Source organism: Argopecten irradians, chromosome 7 (genome assembly GCF_041381155.1).
Source record: "Argopecten irradians isolate NY chromosome 7, Ai_NY, whole genome shotgun sequence".
In the NCBI taxonomy this organism is placed as follows: domain Eukaryota; kingdom Metazoa; phylum Mollusca; class Bivalvia; order Pectinida; family Pectinidae; genus Argopecten; species Argopecten irradians.
This window is the reverse complement of record NC_091140.1, coordinates 24553572-24573592: the sequence shown is the minus strand read 5'-3', so window position 1 is coordinate 24573592 and position 20021 is coordinate 24553572. Positions and strand designations below refer to the sequence as shown.

General features: G+C 32.9%; 1 protein-coding gene and 1 pseudogene across 2 annotated transcripts; both read left to right on the top strand.

Moving 5' to 3' along the window:
- Positions 1–537: 537 nt before the first annotated feature.
- Positions 538–9071, top strand: LOC138327944 (aldo-keto reductase family 1 member C23-like protein). 2 transcript variants are annotated; one of them, XM_069274431.1, is made up of 11 exons: positions 538–608; positions 2727–2814; positions 3156–3323; positions 3691–3807; positions 4805–4879; positions 5109–5225; positions 5949–6070; positions 7010–7091; positions 7760–7843; positions 8064–8146; positions 8537–9071. In XM_069274431.1, exons 2-11 carry the CDS (start codon positions 2743–2745, stop codon positions 8577–8579), a joined length of 963 nt encoding a protein of 320 aa, XP_069130532.1. In that variant the 5' UTR covers positions 538–608; positions 2727–2742; the 3' UTR covers positions 8580–9071. The 2 variants fall into 2 exon arrangements, with proteins under 2 accessions (XP_069130532.1, XP_069130533.1); XM_069274432.1 differs by lacking the exon at positions 538–608 and adding an exon at positions 2319–2465.
- A 550-nt stretch (positions 9072–9621) lies between these two features.
- LOC138327943 (aldo-keto reductase family 1 member C13-like) lies at positions 9622–19194 on the top strand (annotated as a pseudogene).
- Positions 19195–20021: the final 827 nt, after the last annotated feature.

The following is a 20021-nucleotide window of genomic DNA, read 5'->3' as shown; positions in this document are numbered from 1 at the left end:
TTCCTGTATGTTTTGCATGTTATCATTTTGTATTATATGTACATTCACTTTTAGGCCTAGGTTTGAAAGTGTAGAGTTGGATATTTCTCCGCTCCGCACCCGACTGTAATAAATCATCATATAGAAAATTTCATCTTTGGATTATCCTTTTTCACAGACAACATTATAGCTATTTCCCAAATACACTAGCTGTAGCGCTGTGAAGCAACGATAGGCCACATCGCAGAAAGTTTATTCAAAACTGAAGCGGCGTAAAACTAGGTCAAAATGTAAACAATGTCAAAATGTATTCTCACGCAGGTCAGTGGTCAGCGCGTGACCAAGCATCCTCATTGGGAAACGAGTTTACTAGTTTCATTGAAGCGGAGCGAAGTGAAAATGTAAATATTTAATCAAGAATTACCTACAGTATTACATTAAAGATATTTATAACATTAAATTAATATATCATTATGAAAGATAACTGTAACGTTGAATCTATTTGAAAATTCCCAGCTGGCCTATCATTATCACATGCATGATATTCATGACATGAAGTGTAATGCGTGTATATGAATATATATCCATTAGGAAGTACATTCGAAGTTTCCTATCTTGCTGTAGTACGGGTAAGTTTTTTTCTCTACAAAAATACTAATTAATCCAAACATCAGTTACAATACCAAATGAATGCACTGTAATACTCTTGTTATGCTTTAAGTATGTTTATGGAAACAAAAACGCAGAAATTACTTTACAATTACTCATAACACTGTCAGAAGGTGAAACGAAAAGATATTGTAGACCACAACCTCATTATATGACCGTTATGTACTCGTTTCACCGAGTTGTAGATGTAAATACAATGCAGTACTGTTAAAAACAATTTTCAGCTCGTATTTGTATTTGTAAAATTAAAACTTTTGCAATGTAGGTTATGTGATTCTCACAATCATGTTAATTTTTCATGATGAATACAATATTAAAAGTTTTTCCTGGTTCGTGAGCATGAAAATTACGGGGAAAATATAACTTAAAATCACTTTCTTTGATTTTTTTAAAAAAAATTGTTTTCATTCATTTTTGCGTTAATATGATACATTTCAACGCACTTTGGAAAAAGCTGTTACATGTATGAACCAACCCTCCCTACTACAATATTGTGTATATATAAGAACTATTTTTGAACTAAGGTCCATGATGCTTTGTTACAAATCCTACAGATGTATGATTATATTAGTGCTGTTTTGCGGTAATGTCTAAAACTGTTGCTTTATGAAGCAATACGTTTGTAATACCACAGAAAAATAGTTTGAAAAATATTATAATTTTAACTAAAATGATCTTTTACTTATTCATGATGCACATACAAGTGTGTAATAACTATTAATTATGGACAAATTATGAGGTTAATGCAAACTTCATCTTAAGGCCATAATGCACACAAAATTGTGTGATATTTATCAATTAGACAATCAATTTAGATATTTGTTGTGGTCATGTTTTATTTGAAAAAAATATTGCATGTTAAAAGGAAACGATATCCTTAGGACATTACTCAGATAGACGCAGATTTGGGGAGTGGAGTCTATAGGATGCGGCGTTTCAAAAGTAAATAAGAAATAAGAAGAGAAGGGGGAGAGACAGGGAGTAGATATGCTATATAATCGACCTTCTCATGATCATAATGTATAAGCCAATCAGAATAGTGGAAAAATCAAAGCATGTAATATGTATATATGAAAATGTAACGGTCTATTTTAAATTAAAAATATTTTAATAGTAAAAAAATAGATCCATAATGCATAATATGAATATTCATAATTAAAAAATTCTCAATAAGATCGAAATATCGAGTGTTAGTTCAATCTATATTTGCTTTCGAAAAAGTGATTAAATGCTATTTTCGTTAAAACTTTGGAGAGCAAAAAAGATAGTGAATCAATAGAAATAGGAATGTCATGCTTTTAACAATTTGATATTCGCATATTCAGTCGGCTCATGGTTATCACGAGATGTCGGTCAACAGAAAGGTTGTTTTTAGCGTGGTCAATCCCGCAAGCTTAATTTTTATTGATTCACTATCTCTTTTGGTTAAAGTATGGAATTGAATAATGTATGTGTCTTTATTTGACCACATTCAGTGTACATTAACAGCCAGAATAACGTGACGGGTTACACAAGTTGTACCAATGGGAAGTGTTGTGATTTTACCCCTAAATTAAAAAAAACATGATACAGGCATATAATATGTTTTTCTCTCATACATCACAGGGATATCCCGTAGTTGCTAGGGAAAAGATAACTCTATCTTACACAGGGGGTGTAAGAAAGCTCACACGTGCTAGAAAATAACGTGTCGCCATCAATACATGCGGAGTGCATTGTCGATGACGTCATAAATTTTGACGCATAACGACATTGCTTTGATGATGACGCGATGAGAATGCTGGAAAGCAACGAAAATTCCATGCTTTTTCATATAAGTATGGGAGAAAAAGAATCTTACATGGGTCTGTCAAGTGGATAGGGATATCTTCTCAACCCTTGTGAAAGATTTTTGGCCGTCAACCCTCGGCAAGCCTCGGGTTGACATGCTAAAATCTTTCACAAGGGTTGAGATAGCCTTGTCCACTTGACAGACCCATGTAAGATTCTATTAATCTCAAACAGGAATATGAGTTTGAAACAAACCGTGGATAGTTGCTCAAAATATTTTAGCACCATATATATTGTTTTTAATCCAGATATATTTCCAATGATATGGATATGGTAGAATGTGCAACGTTACACAATGGACAGAGAATCCCTCTGGTAGCTCTTGGGACATCCAGGGTAAATTCTTTTATATCATATTGATAGTAAAGTAATGACTTGATGGTATGTGCTGCAAATAAATTTCAAATGAGGGATTACAAATATTTGTAAACCATCAAATTTTAAATTTTTGATTATTTTAACGTCCTATTAACAGCCAGGGTCATGTAAGGACGACCTCCCATGTATGCGGTGTGTTGCCCATCTGGTTTATCATAGATCAAACGGGAAACAGAAAGTATGTAAATATCATCTTGTAAGTTTTGATTTTATAGGCAATATGTTAAGTACGGGTAACTTGCATTGTTTCTAATAAAAGCACGGTATGGGAATATTTTACTATCAACTACATATTGCAGATTTCGTCTGAAAATCTGGAATTGACTATAAAGCGTGCATTAGATATGGGTTACCGACACATAGATACAGCATTTTTCTATGGAAATGAAAGGGCGATCGGTAAAGCTCTCCAGGAATACGTGAACTCCACGAACTTAAGACGAAACGAAGTATATATAACCACAAAGGTAAGTGGATAATGTTTAGGAGGATAGATATATTTAAAGCTGGCAATACAAATTAAAATTATTGGTGTTGGTTTATATATACATAGCGACGAACTTGAGTATAGCAACAGTGGTGACTGGTTAGAATCTATGGATGATATATAAAGGTTAACTATTGTTTTTATCTCAACACGAATGTTTATATATATGATTATTAATTAAGCTTCATATCATAACTGATAATTAGCATGGTCCGTCTAATTATCTTATAACTTCCATTCCTATAAAACAAATGGTGTAGTTGTAATGTTATTATAGCTGCTCTGTATACTTTTCTACTCTCCATTGGAACATTTCTGTTTTTGTGATACTGTTATTTTGATTACAGCTATACCCAGCCTATATGAGGGGACATGCCGTAGGACCGGTGTTGGACGAAAGCCTTAGAAGACTCCGACTGGACTATGTGGACCTCTATCTTATCCATACACCTTGTGGTATAAAAGTACGTACAATAGTGTGTAAATAGACTCCTTAACAGGATAAAACAGTTATATAAACGTAGAACTCTGAATAGTTCATTTTGAAATTTGGTTGAGGCTATACTTTAAACTGTATCTGAAAGTTTCCTTGTTTGAATTTTGTTGTATTTTTATGTCCGTGCTTTGTAATTAAGAAAAGTAACGAATTGTGATGATTCGATGTTTCTGTATCGTGTTTAGAATCGGTGTGATGTAGAGTAGAGCTCAAACATTGAGTTGTTGGTTCTGTACTTTATTCCGTATCACTAAGTGTGCCGCAGCACTCATGTAGAGCACTGGGGGGAGTGACAACTATACATGATCTCGATGGCCTTTAAATAGGCCTGGTTGGATAATATCTCTACATCAATATTAATCACAGTGTTATTCTTAGTTACACCAAAACCTAACCACTAGCACATGATTCCTATAGCTACAAGACATACACAATTGTCCGGTCAATTCTACTTGCGACACGCGACATTTCCTTTAAATTATAGACTGTTAATTATGACATAACATATGCATACACACCTGTACTACAATCTGATACAATTCATAAATTTGAACATTTCCACATTATATCACAGAATATGCATTGCACTATCAATGAACATTTGTATCAATATTCTTTAAACCTTAAAAACTGTAAACTGCGAAAAAATTTACTCGAATATTTGATTCTGCAAAGCATGTGTACATAGTTTTGAATTTTTATATGCATTTCATATTGTTTTGAAGAATACTAAAATATCATCATACATCTTGTCACTACCGAGTAACTACCCTGTCATATTGGTTCAATTCAATTTATTCTCGGGAGTTAATCAACCAAATACATTTAAGATGACAGAATAGATCAAATACATAATCTACATTAGAAAGACATATAGAAATATTTCTTCATTAAGATATTTTTTATAACCATAAGAGAAATGTGAAATTATTAAGATAATTACAAAATCGTTTCATGTTCTACAGGAGTTGGATACTTACCCCGAGACACCTCCACCGAAACTGGAATCTGTGTCTGTTGATTTAAGGGAAACATGGAAGGTGATTACGTTATTATGAGACATTTTGGTGTAATCGTTCAGTAATCAATGACAATCACTGATGACGACAGAATAGAGTGATCGGATATAATAATGCTTTAGAATGATATTAACGCTAGCACCTTTTTGAAAAGTTATACTTTAACGTGTCAGTTTGTTTATATACTAAAACCATCGAGATACGCGACGTCCATATTGTCGTTCTATAATTCAAACTTAAACATTTCCAGGTTATGGAGGAGGCAGTGTACAATGGTAAGGCGCGTTCTATTGGCGTGTCAAACTTCAACTCCAAGCAGTTAAATTACATTTGTGAGACTGCTCGTATTCAACCCGTGATAAATCAGGTATATTATTTGTGCTTTTCTCCTTGGCTAATACATTACACAATATGGTTACGTGACGTTCAATATATAGCATATTGACTCGATGTTTTCATTTTTAGAACCACTGAGTTAATATTATTTTGTGAACTAGTCTCATTGGCTAATACATGCATGGTTACAAAACGTTCAATATATAGCATATTGACTCGGTGCTTTTAGAAACACCGAGTTACTATTCCTTTGTGAACTCCAATACGCAAACGTTCAGTTCTTCAGGGTGGCGTCTTATGTCCAACGCTTTTCTAATAATCAAATATACATGGAAAAATGCTTTTGGCAAAGAAACTGCATACATTCTTCATAACATAAAAATCAAGAACTTTTTGTTCGATCTATATGGTATTATACCGCCCATGCATAATTAAAAATACATATCTCGTGCTACGTCCTCGGTCATTATTCATTCTACCGGGGCAATATAACACCAGATGTACCTCAACAAAGGGCCATCATTGATACATATATATATTGGCTGGTGATCACTGTATAATACTTCTTAAACGGTTATTATGGCCGTTATTTGAGTTTCAAATATGAGGTCGGTACATCAAATTATTCAATGAGATTTAGCCAATAATGAATACAATTATATCATTAGACCATCATTTATGCATGAGAAATAAAGGGCCCAAATGAATAAATTGTCATTTATAAGTTACAGTGTTAGAATATGTTTCAATACAGGTAGAAGCGCATGCTCGACTACCACAGAAGAAACTCCAGGAGTTTTGCAAATCAAGAAATATTCTACTGGAAGCATTCTGTCCTCTGGGATCCCCTAACTTCGCCGGATCAGCAGAATTAAAGTATTTCAGCAACATGACGACAGTACAAACGTCGTGCTATATCTGTAACATATAACGAATGTACCAAACCATTATTTATCTAACCTAGCAAAAGAATTAGAAAAACACCCAAACTTGTTGATTTTAATGAATTATTAGAAAATTCTTTTTGAACTGTCAATTAATTTATTTTCTCGGCGCCATTTTTTATCATATTTCAAAACATTTTCGTCGAGTTAATTTTTCGCTAATTCCATTTGGCCGTGTAAAACGCGAAATTATATCAGCCGTGAAAAACGCGAAACTCAATCGGTCATGAAAAAGCGAAATTCGATCGCACGCTAATATAAGTAGGTTTACACTATTTAATAACCCGATAAGTGAAACACAAATCGTCTCGAATTTGTATGAATTAAAGTTGTATTTCTTGTAATATTCAACATCACAAACTCTCATAAACCATACAATGTAAGAATGCTTATATATGATGATTCAGATTCATGAAAGCACCAATATACTATTGACATAGCGGTAAATATCGCATGAAATATCACACGTTTTGAAAGACCCGCCACAGTCAACGCCATGTTTCAACCTTTCGGGAAATATTGGAAAACCGAGTTGCATCAAGTGACCGACATCGGCGATACCCGTACAGATCTGAATAGATCGGAACAGTTCGGATACTTCAAAGCTATTTTAAATGTGTACACGTTAAAAATCAATACTTTAATTCAATTGTTTAAAAACTTTGCAAATACGAAGTTTACAAAAGTCGGTAAATATCAATAGTTTAATACTTAGAGAGGCAGAGAAAAATATATAGATCACTCTAAATACTTTTTCTTTGCCGAAAATACAACAAGTCTCAAACCATGCAGCTTTAAATTTGCGTTCATTTAACAAATCCATTCCCGGATAACTACTAATTGTACTTATCAAACATAAAACGTTTTTCAGTCACGTACAATCGTCAGACAACTTGGTAGAGAATCTTCTCATTATGGATATTGCACAAAAATATGGACGAACACCAGGACAGGTGGGTTTAATCAAGAATTGGTTTCTTCTCGACGTCGGTATGTTCTTTATATCTCTGCTCATATCTTGCTAAAAAGTTTGCTTCCGGATTATTGTGGGTTTTGAACCATTTAAAAACTAATAACTACTTAAAAACCATTCTCTTAGATTGAATGGATTTGTTAGAATTTGATGCTGATTGAAACTTCTTTGTCGAGTATAAAATTGTGAAAATTCTACTTTTTAGTAATCTCAAATTGTATACCACAAGATAAAGCAAAACATAGTTGTAGATTTAAACTGCCGTGTGTGTTACATGTATGTATTGGTTGTCATATCATCCATGAGCTGAGCATTTTATTTTTGGGGATTGTTCATAACTATTTATCATATCATCCGCCTGATATTCAGTGATTTCGTCAAAAAGACTGAAACAATAAAATGACGTCAAGATTTCGAGGACGATGAGACCAAATTGCGAACTCCGCTGTATTTTTTGCGATATGTGTAGGTTGTTGTAGTTTTATATAAAAAAAAACCCAACAACACATTTTAATTTTTTCATCGAATGTCATATGCAAAGGAAGCAAACTTGAATATTTTTAGACTGGTTTTATAAAATGTCATATGAAATAAACACCCATTTAAGATCCTATATTTATGTTTTGATAACTTTATTTTTGTACACAGATTCTTCTTCGGAACCTTCTACAAAGGGGTATGATTGTGATCCCGAAATCCGAAAACCCAAAGAGGATGAGAGAGAACATAGAGGTACGATGTATGAAAGAACAATTACCTATATTACACGATACTGATCAGAACCAAGACAATTACTAACTGTGAGGACAGTCAATAATCGTGTAAGATATCGCTTTTGTTGTAAATTTACTGCTGCTGTTTTCCTTGTTTAGCCCATTATCTTAAAATAATTTTATAATTGTGCTTCAATATTAATTTTTTTTATGTTTCTTTGAAAACTGACTGCTTGCAGATATTCTCATTTACATTGAGTGATGAGGACATGAAAAAGATTGATGAACTTGAGAATGGAGAACGGAGATTTGTCGTCAACTGGTACGTTTTTTTCCATAACTTGAAAATCGATGTATGAATATAAATATATACATTATGGATGTAACAAAACTGAAAACATCTGTAACACTAGTTAAATATGATGTTTATAAATTATTATACAATTGTTGCAATTTTGTTGCTTATCCTTATATGTCACAGAAGTAATTATATAATTTTAAAATATGAGAAAAAAAACAGCCTCAATACTTCTTTTTATCTTGCGGAAACGTTAACTTGAAAATTGTATGAAAAGCTCATCTCAAACCTTTTTGCTTATGCCTGTACGAGTTGCTTTCCTTATGTTTGGATTTATCTTGGGTAACCAGATCATTGTTAATAGCATTTATTTATTAACTTTAAAGGTTTGTAAATATCCTTTTCTTGTTCAAGGTGGAAGGATCATCCAGACTACCCTTTTCATGAAGAATTTTAGAGCAAAAGTGAAAATTTTGACTCGGACGAACAAATTTGGTATATTCAAAGACGAGATATCATAAGCGGCGTGGATCAATAATGATGAATATCGGCATATGAACATAGTGACCCAAACATTAGCGTTATTTTGTTCAGTAGTAGGAGTAGTTACAAACTGTATAAAAATATTGTAATATACCAATGTTTGTGTAAGATATATTTTCCGTATTTCATGAGCGAATCGAATTCGCGAAAAAGATTCAACTACAATAACAACCAAGATTTTTACTTTTAAACCGCAGTGAATATAAAAATTAACTCGCCTAAAAATAAGTACTAATACTGAATATATATTATGAATTGTACTTGTCTTCACCCACCACGGAAATCAGTGTCGAAATGTCGGTAGAATAATAAACATATTGGTGTACAATACTGCTGTTAATGTAAATCTTTTTAATAAACAAACCACAATGTAACTTAATTTGAATAAAACATAATTTTGTTTCAATATATGTATTATTTTTTTAATTTTAAGTCATCTGCGTGAAATCCACTGATGAAGCATATTAATGTTCATGTTTTGTGATGTAGTTGGCCTTTTATTTGTGTATGATAAACTATAATTGTGACACTGTGATTATTTTAACGTCCTATTATCAGCTAAGGCCATTTAAGGATTTACTAGGTTTTGATGGAAGAGGAAAGCCGTAGTAAAAGGAGAAAAACAACCAACAAGAATTTAGAAGCTGGTAAATGCCCCACATGGAATTCGATCTCGTGACCCAGAACTCGAGTTGGAGGGTTTTTGGTAATCTCCGAAGACATCCCAACCACTCGACCAGCGCGGTCTCAAGTGTTACACTTACATGTATTACCCATACCTATACTTTTATCAAAACATGACTAACCCATAGGTCATCTTCAACGTTATCAGTATCCCACATCGGCCACTTTTTTATCTAATGCGTGTACGTGTTAAGTAGTAGTGATACATTTAATAGTGAGTATGCTTTTTGTATACATATATATATTATACAAATATTTCATGGGTTACTGTGCTCTAGTTCATAATATTTAACCCGAGGTGGTGGTAATCAACAAATGTTATATTGCACGAGGCCGAAGGCCGAGTGCAATATAATATTTGTTAATTACCACCACCGAGGGGTAAATATTATGAACTAGAGCACAGTAACCCATGGAATATTTGTTTTATTACATAATCACTAGTTTTTCAGTTGAATATTGCTAACCGGATACGAAAATTAACAAAATCTCAACACCGTATCGTACGGAGACGCTTCAAATCCATTGAAGATTGACGTATAGCACACGAACGTCAGGTTGTAACTCTGGTTTGGATATGTCTTATTGTCTTCTTTCACATTATTAGACCTGCATGCAGCCTTTTAATTCAACGCATTTGCCGTGTCCGTCCTGACTCCTCTACTCGATAAACGTCTTCATGACGTGCTCGATTCAAGATCTATAACGTTAGCACGAAATTGAGCGTGAACCTCTGTGACGTCATAATAACGTAACTCACTGTTACCCGCGATTCCTCGGAAGTTTTCTACAAAACTAGACAACAACACCGAGGTGTTCATAAAGCCGTGCAATATAACATTTCGAACCGTGCAATATAACGTTTCCATGGAAGCGTGCAATATAACTTCGAACTGTGCAATATAACAAGGTTTTATTGAACGGTTGGGATAATAGTTGAAAATATAATATTTCCTCATATATAGATTGGTGTACACAAATTATGTAATAAATAAGTATAATTCTATCATATGTAACTATTTTGGCTAGTATTCTATCGTATTCACCGTCATACTCCATGTAATCTAAGATATAATATTCTTTTTGTTCACACATAATTTAGGTGAAAAATAATGATTTTAACTTTCATCGTCACTGTGTTTTATCATATACAAGACAATATATCTATAAATTCATAGTATTTGCCCAGATTACAAATAATTGTAAATCTAAAGCATATATATCTTATTACAGATCTAACTGCGAAGTACTAACATGGCAGATTGTTTAGTATTAAACAATGGACAGAAAATTCCTCAAGTAGCCCTGGGAACATCAAGGGTATATATCTAGATTTATTCTCCTTATGGATATAATAAACAAATCTTATTATATGAACATGTTCCAGTGTGTTTTCCGTATACTGTATACATTTACCGAAGACTTTGACGTTACTTTTTGTATGACGCGTAGAGATATATTAACACTGAATGAGACCATGGCGTCGGTTACTTTTCATACTCGAAGATACGAGTACAACACTTATCGATATACAAAATGTATATGATTTGAAGCCTGTCAATGTCGGCGTGGCAATCAATTAAAATATGGTGACACTGTAAAACAATTATTTTGATCTTTCCTAAGTGAATTAAAGAAGAATATTAACAATTATATCGTCTACGATATAGTAGCCACAGGTTCCCTCGTTGATTTGTCGAGGCGCCACTTCTCCTATTGTAATTGCTATACATACATACATACATGCATATATCACTATTGCTTCTACCGTTTTACAGATTTCTACAGAGAATCTTGAAATCACCATCAAACGAGCACTTGATATGGGCTACCGTCACATAGATACAGCTTATTGGTATGAAAGCGAGGCAGCCATTGGAAAAGCTCTCGAAGAGTACCTCGAAACTAATAAGCTAACTCGACAAGAGGTTTTCATAACCACAAAGGTAATAGACAAGCTGTTTTAAGCCATAAACACGTTAGTTGTACACTAAGATTATTTTAATGATAGCAGATCTCTGTTTGCAGTTACCCACCATTCATATGAATGGAAGTGATGTAGGACCATCGTTAGACGAAAACCTGAAGAAACTAAGACTTGAATATGTGGACCTTTATCTTCTTCACTTCCCATGTGCCACAAAGGTACGTTATTCGTTTAAAATACAGGATATTACGAAGGTATTCTATGTTTGTATATTTCGTGGTTTTCTGATCTTGTTTTTAATACCGTTTTACGTTTGTGAACGACACAACACAGACAGAAACGATTTGATTTCCGCACACGAAGGTTATTTCCGCATGGATGATATTTTCGCGATTTCGCGGCACATTGCTATGATCGAGAAAATTTGATCCGCGAGATAATGAGTAATGTTTGAATGTTATCAACCTTTAAAATCCATATCGGGAAAATTAAAACCGCATTAACTTGATTTTGTCGTTCATAGATCAAATCCCAAAAACATTTGATCCGTGAAAATAACTGGTCATACGGTATTTGATGTGAAAAGACAAAATTTGTGTCATTCGTAAAAAGTTCCATCTCTCATTACAGATACACTGATCATTATGTGTCTCAATACCAACATGCAATTGTATTTGGATTTTACTCGTAGGAAACGTAATTATGTTTCACTTTATATTAAGTAGTAAATGTGTTTATGTTTCACTTTATATTAAGTAGTAAACGTAATTATGTTTCACTTTATATTAAGTAGTAAATGTAATTATGTTTCATTTTAGATATATTAAGTAGTAAACGCAATTAATGTTTCACTTTAGATGTATTAAGTAGTAAACAGAATTATAATTAGAGGAAGCTGAACTTTAAAGGGACAATTCAGTGAGGTTAATTCGTAATATAACCAAGAAGCAAAATATGACATAAATGTATTGTTCTACATTCCTTATGAAATATATGACAAGAAATATTGACAAATTCCACAACATTGTTAAGTATTTTGATTAATACCATTGAAATTACAAATCGTTGATCAATACGATTAAGCAGGTACAACATGAACGCTGTACCCTTACCCGAGTGAAAGTCACGCACGTTAAACAAATGCAATACATAACCACTGAGGAGTTGATGAAATTATTTTTAGACAAAAACATGCATCTAATAATGTTAACACAACTGTAAGAGCGTTTCGAGTAAATATAGACTAACAAAAAATTTATTACACAGGCAAGGGTCTGTGTTCGGCATACAAGGCTATGTGTAATGGCGATTGAACATTTCACATACAATTGACTACATTGGGCTTTATCACAATAAAACCAACTAATCTGATTTCCATTAGAACTGGTTTGTTTCCGAAATATGTGCAAGTTTTAATCTACTCTTAGACCGAATTGTCCCTTTAATGTAAAAAAATTGTCAATTATCTTTATTAATCTAGACAGATCTAGGTACAAATGAAGTAAATAACATTTCCATTTGGACCTATTGGTAATGATTTCCCGAATAATTTAGCATCATTTAAAGATGCTCCACCGCTGACAAATGGTATTTTTTTCACTATCAAAAACAGGAGCAGACGATTAAGTATTTTCTTCAGTTAAAAAAGTTACTTACTTTACACTATTACCACCATTGAAAAGTTTGAGCTTCTAATTTTACTTCAAGTTAAAAATATGAAAAATAATTAATTGCATCCCGAAAAAATTCCGTGGCACTATATTCTATATGGAATGAAGTACTGACTGCACATGCACCACAGGCGGAATAAATTATTTTATATTATTTTTTGTGTTAATTAGGCATATTTATACACGATTTAACACAAATTATTGTTCAAATGATGAATATCATTTATACTCTGTCGGCGGTGGAGCATCTTTAATCATTACCGTTTCAAAATTTTTGTTTACATATTTCAGAGTTATCTGCCCTTGTGGATATGTATTGATTGTGACGTCATGTATTTGTGAGCGTAACGTCATACTTTGCAGAAAACAAGACGTGAATTGCGCTCATAAAATAACGTAACAACCGATACCTACCCGTACGGGAGCTAACTCTAAAATATGCAAAGACGGAATATAAAATGTTCAAAAAGTGACTTTACTGTAACTAATTTCAATGTTTGATAGGAAGTTCCGGATACTGAAGATCAGGAATTTACGTCAGTTGATTTACGAGAAACATGGGAGGTAACTAATATGAATCATGCACGGCATGGAAAGAGCGAAGCTCTACTTGTGATTTTTATTTTCTATTTCATGTTGAAGACATAATTTAGAAATAAAAGGACGTACTTCAAACTAAAGAAGTATATGATATTATAATTGTCTAGAAAACCAAGAAATGAACACAAAAATTCGGATTTCTCTGTGTCCATGCAAGGCCAGGAGTGCCGCGTCATCCTCAACTCATCTGGTATTATGGCGAGAATATATATCTATGTAATTTCCCCCCGAGGAGTTCCGGATGGTGCCGCGTATGCGAATCCTACGATTTCGCGCCATTTGGTGACGTGTTGTGACGTCATGATTCCTTGTGCTCATCTTCGCTTGAAGGATATTTTGACTACATATCATAGCTTTTAATTTTCAAAGTGATATTATTATTATTCAAAAAAATAATAAAAAATGTTTCATTTCTCCTGTTATGAATTTCCATTAGTTAAATATATATTTACATGGGAGAGCAGTACCGGAGCAACGCAGGTAAAACCGGAAGTACGAAAAAATTTTAGCCATCCATGCCTGCAGGTCATTGATCTCAATATGTACTTTTGCTTACGTACATGTTACCGGAACAGAGCTTCGATTTTCGACGCGCTTCGCGCGTCGAAAGAGCTTCGCTCTTATAAACATATAGATTATGACATATTATGGTGTATTGTATTGTTATTGAGTGATATAAACAATCGATTCAGTTGATGAGATGATATCAACTACTCTATCACACGAATCTTCAAACCGTTATTTTGTGGTTTTTTGTAATATGTATATTACATTATCATTGTTCTATCTGCTAATCAAAGACGCTTCTACCCACGAAAGGATTTGTAAGCTAAAAAGAACGGACCAACATATATCAATGATAAACAGTATGCGTCGGCATGTGGATATTTATTTTAGTTTTGTAGGACGCTCATTCGCCACATATGATTTGTTGTCGTTTAATTAATGTCGAACACAAAGATTTGTTCCTTCGGTTTGATATACACTGTACATGTACATTCGTGTTTCGTTGTACAATACGTTTTTTCCACGGACTAGTATATTACGTGTTTTGACATCACTGTCTGTGTGTTTGTTGAATATCTCGATGTTCGTCACGAATTTATCTAATGACTATCATAAATGGAGCAGAAGATTCTTCTTCGTTTACAAAACGTCAAGTTCATTCACCTTTGCTTAACTTCTTTCCCATACAAGACAATAGAGGACACCGTATACAATGGTAAGGCGCGTTCGATTGGGGTATGTAGCTGCAATTCCAAACAACTACATTACATATGTGAGACAGCCCGTATCCAACCAGCTGTCAATCAGGTATATCTCCATTTCTAAAGTTAACCTTTTCTGTTAGCCACTTACTAGGTTTTGATTTATTGTTTAATGAATCCTGCATTCAGGTCAAATTGCATTAAAAATAAATCTTAAACGTTTAACCTTTAAGTATTCTTACATTCAGAAGTTATATTTCGAGTTATATAGCATGCCAACAAGTAAAACGGATTATGTCAATGCATAATTAAGCATATAATATAGACGATGTATGTTTAACGATAATACACTGATCTTGTGGTAAAAGAGGAGACATTATCTTGTGTTTCTGGTCACATTTTTATTTCAATTAACGGCGATATGTTTTCCAAGGCAGTGTGGTTTATGTTGCAAAATTATTTTTCAGAGAGCTCTGGTTTTGAGATCTATTAATATACATTTATACAGGTCGAAGTTCAAGCTAGATTTCCCCAGAAGAACCTAATGCATCCAGCTTGAAGCATTCGGCGCCTTAGGTTCACCGACCTTTCTCGAAGCGGAAGATGTAAAGTAAAGCATCATAATTTTAAAACCATAAAAACCTTTATTTTTTTAATTTCTGTATTGAGTATTTCCAATGCTACAGTGATAGAATATAAATTTACTTTAACGAAATAAATCTTAAGCAGATTTTTTTAAAATTTTGCAGTGGAATGCAATCGTCGGACACCTTGTTGGAAAATGCCGTAGTTAGAGATATTGCTGATAAATACAAACGTACAACTGGACAGGTAAAGTTACACGCTTTTATGAATCTATTTCATTAGTCATTTATTGTAAAGGGGTTTCTATCAAGAAAAGTAACATAAACTTTAATGAAATTATGCCTACCGTAACACTTGACAATTTTGACCGGTTTGTAATGAAAAGCTAAAATATCTATGACGGAAATAGAAAAGTCATGTTCCCCAACCCGAGTACATGATAACAGAGATAAACGTTTGAGTTATCCCTGCACTTCAGTGAGGAAAACTGATATTTTCGCATTGGATATGACACATGGTAGTCCTTAAAAGATGAAGCTGTGGTATAGCGCGCAGCCTTGTGGAAACGGTATCGTTTTTTAGAATAACACTGTATGGAAGATAGTCTTGTTATGTTGTATTACAGATTAATTATAAGGTATAGATATTTTATGTGTATTATATGTGCACACATGAATCTACTATACGTATGTGTGTTTATTCAGGTCAGGACATTATCAAAGCAACGTTATATATAAAATCAAACATTTATTTTTGCAATGTTTCATTTCGAGATATGGAAAGGTCCAGCCTAGTGTTTTCCTAAAAATGGGAGCGACTATAAAGGAAACATTATTTTCTTTCAATTTTAGATTCTTCTTCGAAACCTTGTACAGAGGGGTATCATTGTGATTCCTAAATCTGAAAACCCACAGAGGATGAAAGACAATTTAGAGATAGGTGTTCATGCTATAATATAATAACCCTTAGATTGAACCAACTATTTCCTGAATTAGTTTAACTATATGGTGATACATTTCAATTCCAATTTCAATTTCAACAAATTTTATTGACATATATTACATTCAGTCAAAAGGATAAGACAGCAGGCAAGGCCTATCTAAGTTTTCTCCTTAAAGTGGCAACAAGTAACAAAAAAGAAAGATAAATACAGATGTATGTACAACAACACATTAATTAAAGTATTCAAACAATCCAAAAAAGGGAATTACTCCTTAATATCAAAATTTAATTGATGTATTTTTTCCATATTGTAACCCATTGTAGGTATTTAAGGTGGATTATAATTCAAATAGAAATACTAAAATAATTTCTTGCTACCAATGTAGAAAAACTATTTACTATAAATATTTGTTGACATTGGATTATGCATGTATCCCCCCCAACAGAAGAAAGGCCAAACAGTCCATATGCATAACACACTGATGTTGATTAATGTCAGCAAATAGATATGTAGCATCCGAAAGGGTTACACAAGATAAGCAGATAATATCGTTTTTCTAATCAGTTTGAAAGGAGTACTTAGTATAGTATAGTTAAACATCTCAAATGAAGGTACACAAAAGAACAAAGAGTATATTCATCTTGCCCAATATAAATTTCATTTAAACTCCAAAAGCAAGTTTTATATAGATCAAAGTAGTAACAATTATCCATATAACAAAACACATATTTTGTAATATATATACTTTGAATTTTGAATTTGAACCTAGCTTACCAGAGGATATAACTCGTACAGAAAAAAAAGTTTAGTGATATGTATGTTATTGCCACATATTTTATATTTGCTTACAGATGTTTTCTTTTTCATTGAGTGAAGAGGACATGAAGACAATACAGGAACTTGACAATGGAGTACGACGCTTCCTCTTCCCATTGTAAGATATGAATTCACATTACAAATAATTGCTAGTTCTTCATAACTACATAATAAGTGAAGGAGATGGCCAATATGCTACATGTATATAATGTCGGTGTCAGTTAAATACCGTTGAGTATAATTCAATCTTGCTTGTAATACACATTTTCATTTGCTTAGAAGGCCTTGGTTGTGTCATCATCTCGTGACGTAGAAATGATGTCCATATTTGTAACGTCACATCTGATTGGCTTTCACAACAACCTAGCGCTATACTGACAAAAAGAGTCTAAGACATTTGGTTTGGAATTTTACTGGATAAGATTAAATTATTAGCATTTATTTGAATACAAATATCTTTGTTTTCATACTTAATATGTCTTTCTGATTGGTCGATTCATTTCATATATACCTATGAACATTAATAAGTCAACTTTGATGAACTACTATATAGTATCTCGTAGGAAGATGAACTTTTGATGTTTACTTATTAACGTTTGAGAAGTAAATGATGTAGATTTTAACAGGATGTTTTCTTTGTGTTTATAGCTACAAACTACATCCGGAATATCCATTCGAAGATGCATTCTAAGCAGAATAATGAAACAAGAAAGGGAAAGAAATGCTTTTGAATTATTATAACGAAAACACTGCAAATGTACTTATTTTAGCGGTAGTTTTATTTTCGCGTTTTTCTCTCTGTCTTTGAAGCGCTAATTCATCTACAGCGCTGAATTTTGTAAAATAATATTTCCGTTATTGTTCCACCGAATTACGCTGATTTATATCCGCGGTAATAAATTATAATTTACTTTACAGTAATACTTAATCATACACGAAGATGTAAATTGTAAATTGTGTAGTTATGGTAACGTATTACTGAAAAGAAATGCGTATTTTTGTAGCTTCAATAAAATGTTTTGACTTAAACAAGTTGTGTAGTTTAATGTTGCATCTGTAAGTATAACGACTGATAACAAGTCTCCGGAGTATAAATGATAATATATAGACCCCACAGGGTCCGCTTGTATAAAGATAAGATAAAGATCTTTAACAATACATTGTCTATGGGAAATATAAATTTCAGTATTAAAACAGTTTCATCCAGGTAAATAGGTATGGCATTTTCCATTAAAGTTGAATACTGGTGTGTACATTCGGGACGGATATTTGTTAGTCGGCTTAGTGGTGTAACATAAATAAAATACACTATTTACATGCTGTATGTTTATTGATGGCAGCTCAGCAATTCAGTTATGGTATCAATGCCAAGAACAGCATCAAAACAGATAGTGCCTACTAATATCGTTAAAGCCGTTTAACCTATCGTTTGCAGATGTAATAATGCTGCGTAACAAAATTGGCCTAGTGGCCTGTGGTTTGGGCATACATGTATATTCGATCAGGTATTGGATCGAGGTGTTCCAGTTTACATTTAAGGATGTACATGTACACCTCTGAGAAGTCAAAATTTTCTTGTATTAAACTTTTTTTCTCACACAGATTTTTGGAAATAGGAGTTCATACCATACAAGAAAATGGAAGAAAAAACATATGTCGGTGTGCTTGTTTTTGAGCTATTGTCACTCAAAGATACCAAGTTGACAAAATCTTAGATTTTTTGGGATTTTTGCCGTTTTGACCATATACACAAGAGTTTGAAGCCATAATTTCCTAATGAGATGTTTAATATGTATAGAAGTTTGAAGAATTTATTTTCCTGTAGTTTTCTTGAAAAATATACAAGTTTTGATTAATAAGACTCATATTGTTTCTCAGAATAACAACATATGCTACCCCTACCCCTTTCTTTTGAACTACAAAATACACCATTTTCAGCCATTTTTGCCAAATTTAACCCTTTATAGAAACAGTTGTGGTATTAAACTTTTGTTAATATTTTGCATATCAATAGGGAATGGCTTGTTTTTTTTCTAAATTAGGCAGAAAAATGGGGGGTCAGTGTGCTTACTTTTATGCCTCATTTGAATATGTGTTATTTTTCAGTATTTTAGAGTAAAAAATAAAGGTGCTCAAATTACCATTAAATGTAAAAATAAAGTGACAAAGGCGTATCACTTCATGATGCTCAATAATGCTCAATATTTTAATAACCACGAACCTAGTAAAGATTAACAGCAAAAATTAGCTCGATACAGCTAAAAATGCTGGTGCAGTGATGATTTAAGTAAAAACAATTTCAGTAAAAAATGGTTAAATTATGGCTCTACTCAAAGAGGAAAAAGACACAATTTCAAAATGGTCGCCAAATGGGCCATTTCTTAAAATCCCTTTATAAAAAAATCTACTGAAAATAGAAATGTAATTTTTTGACAAAATTTGCACCTGGCAATTTGCTACAGATATATATAAATTGATAAAATATATTTGAAACTCTCATAACTTCTTTGATCTTTGTCGAAACAAGACTTCAACGGGACTGAAACCTCAGAAAAATACATCCTTAAGACACAAGGTTTAAAGATGCTCCACCGCCGACAGAACATAAATGACATTCATCATTAGAACAGTAATTGGTGTTTAATGATACCATAAAGCACATACTCAAAATCGACAAATTATATATACATGTATCGACATACATCGACAAAGGGAAAATATTAAAACAATTGATTTGAAACTTGTTGATTTGTACGCATATCCATCTAAATAATGAATAAAAAACCATAACTCTATATATAAGACATATACAGAGGATGATACAAGTATTACATACATAAAAATGTACTAAATGTACAAGAACTTGTACTATACAGTACAATAAGTGTTATAAAATATGAGCGTTATAAAGGTAAATGATTGA

Bases quoted from the DNA above. Each gene is read 5' to 3' on its own strand.
- LOC138327944 (XM_069274431.1), top strand. From the start codon at position 2,743: ATGGATATGGTAGAATGTGCAACGTTACACAATGGACAGAGAATCCCT. The intron at 2,815-3,155 runs GTAAATTCTTTT...TACATATTGCAG, and splicing joins TAGCTCTTGGGACATCCAGG to ATTTCGTCTGAAAATCTGGA. The intron at 4,880-5,108 runs GTGATTACGTTA...AAACATTTCCAG, and splicing joins ATTTAAGGGAAACATGGAAG to GTTATGGAGGAGGCAGTGTA.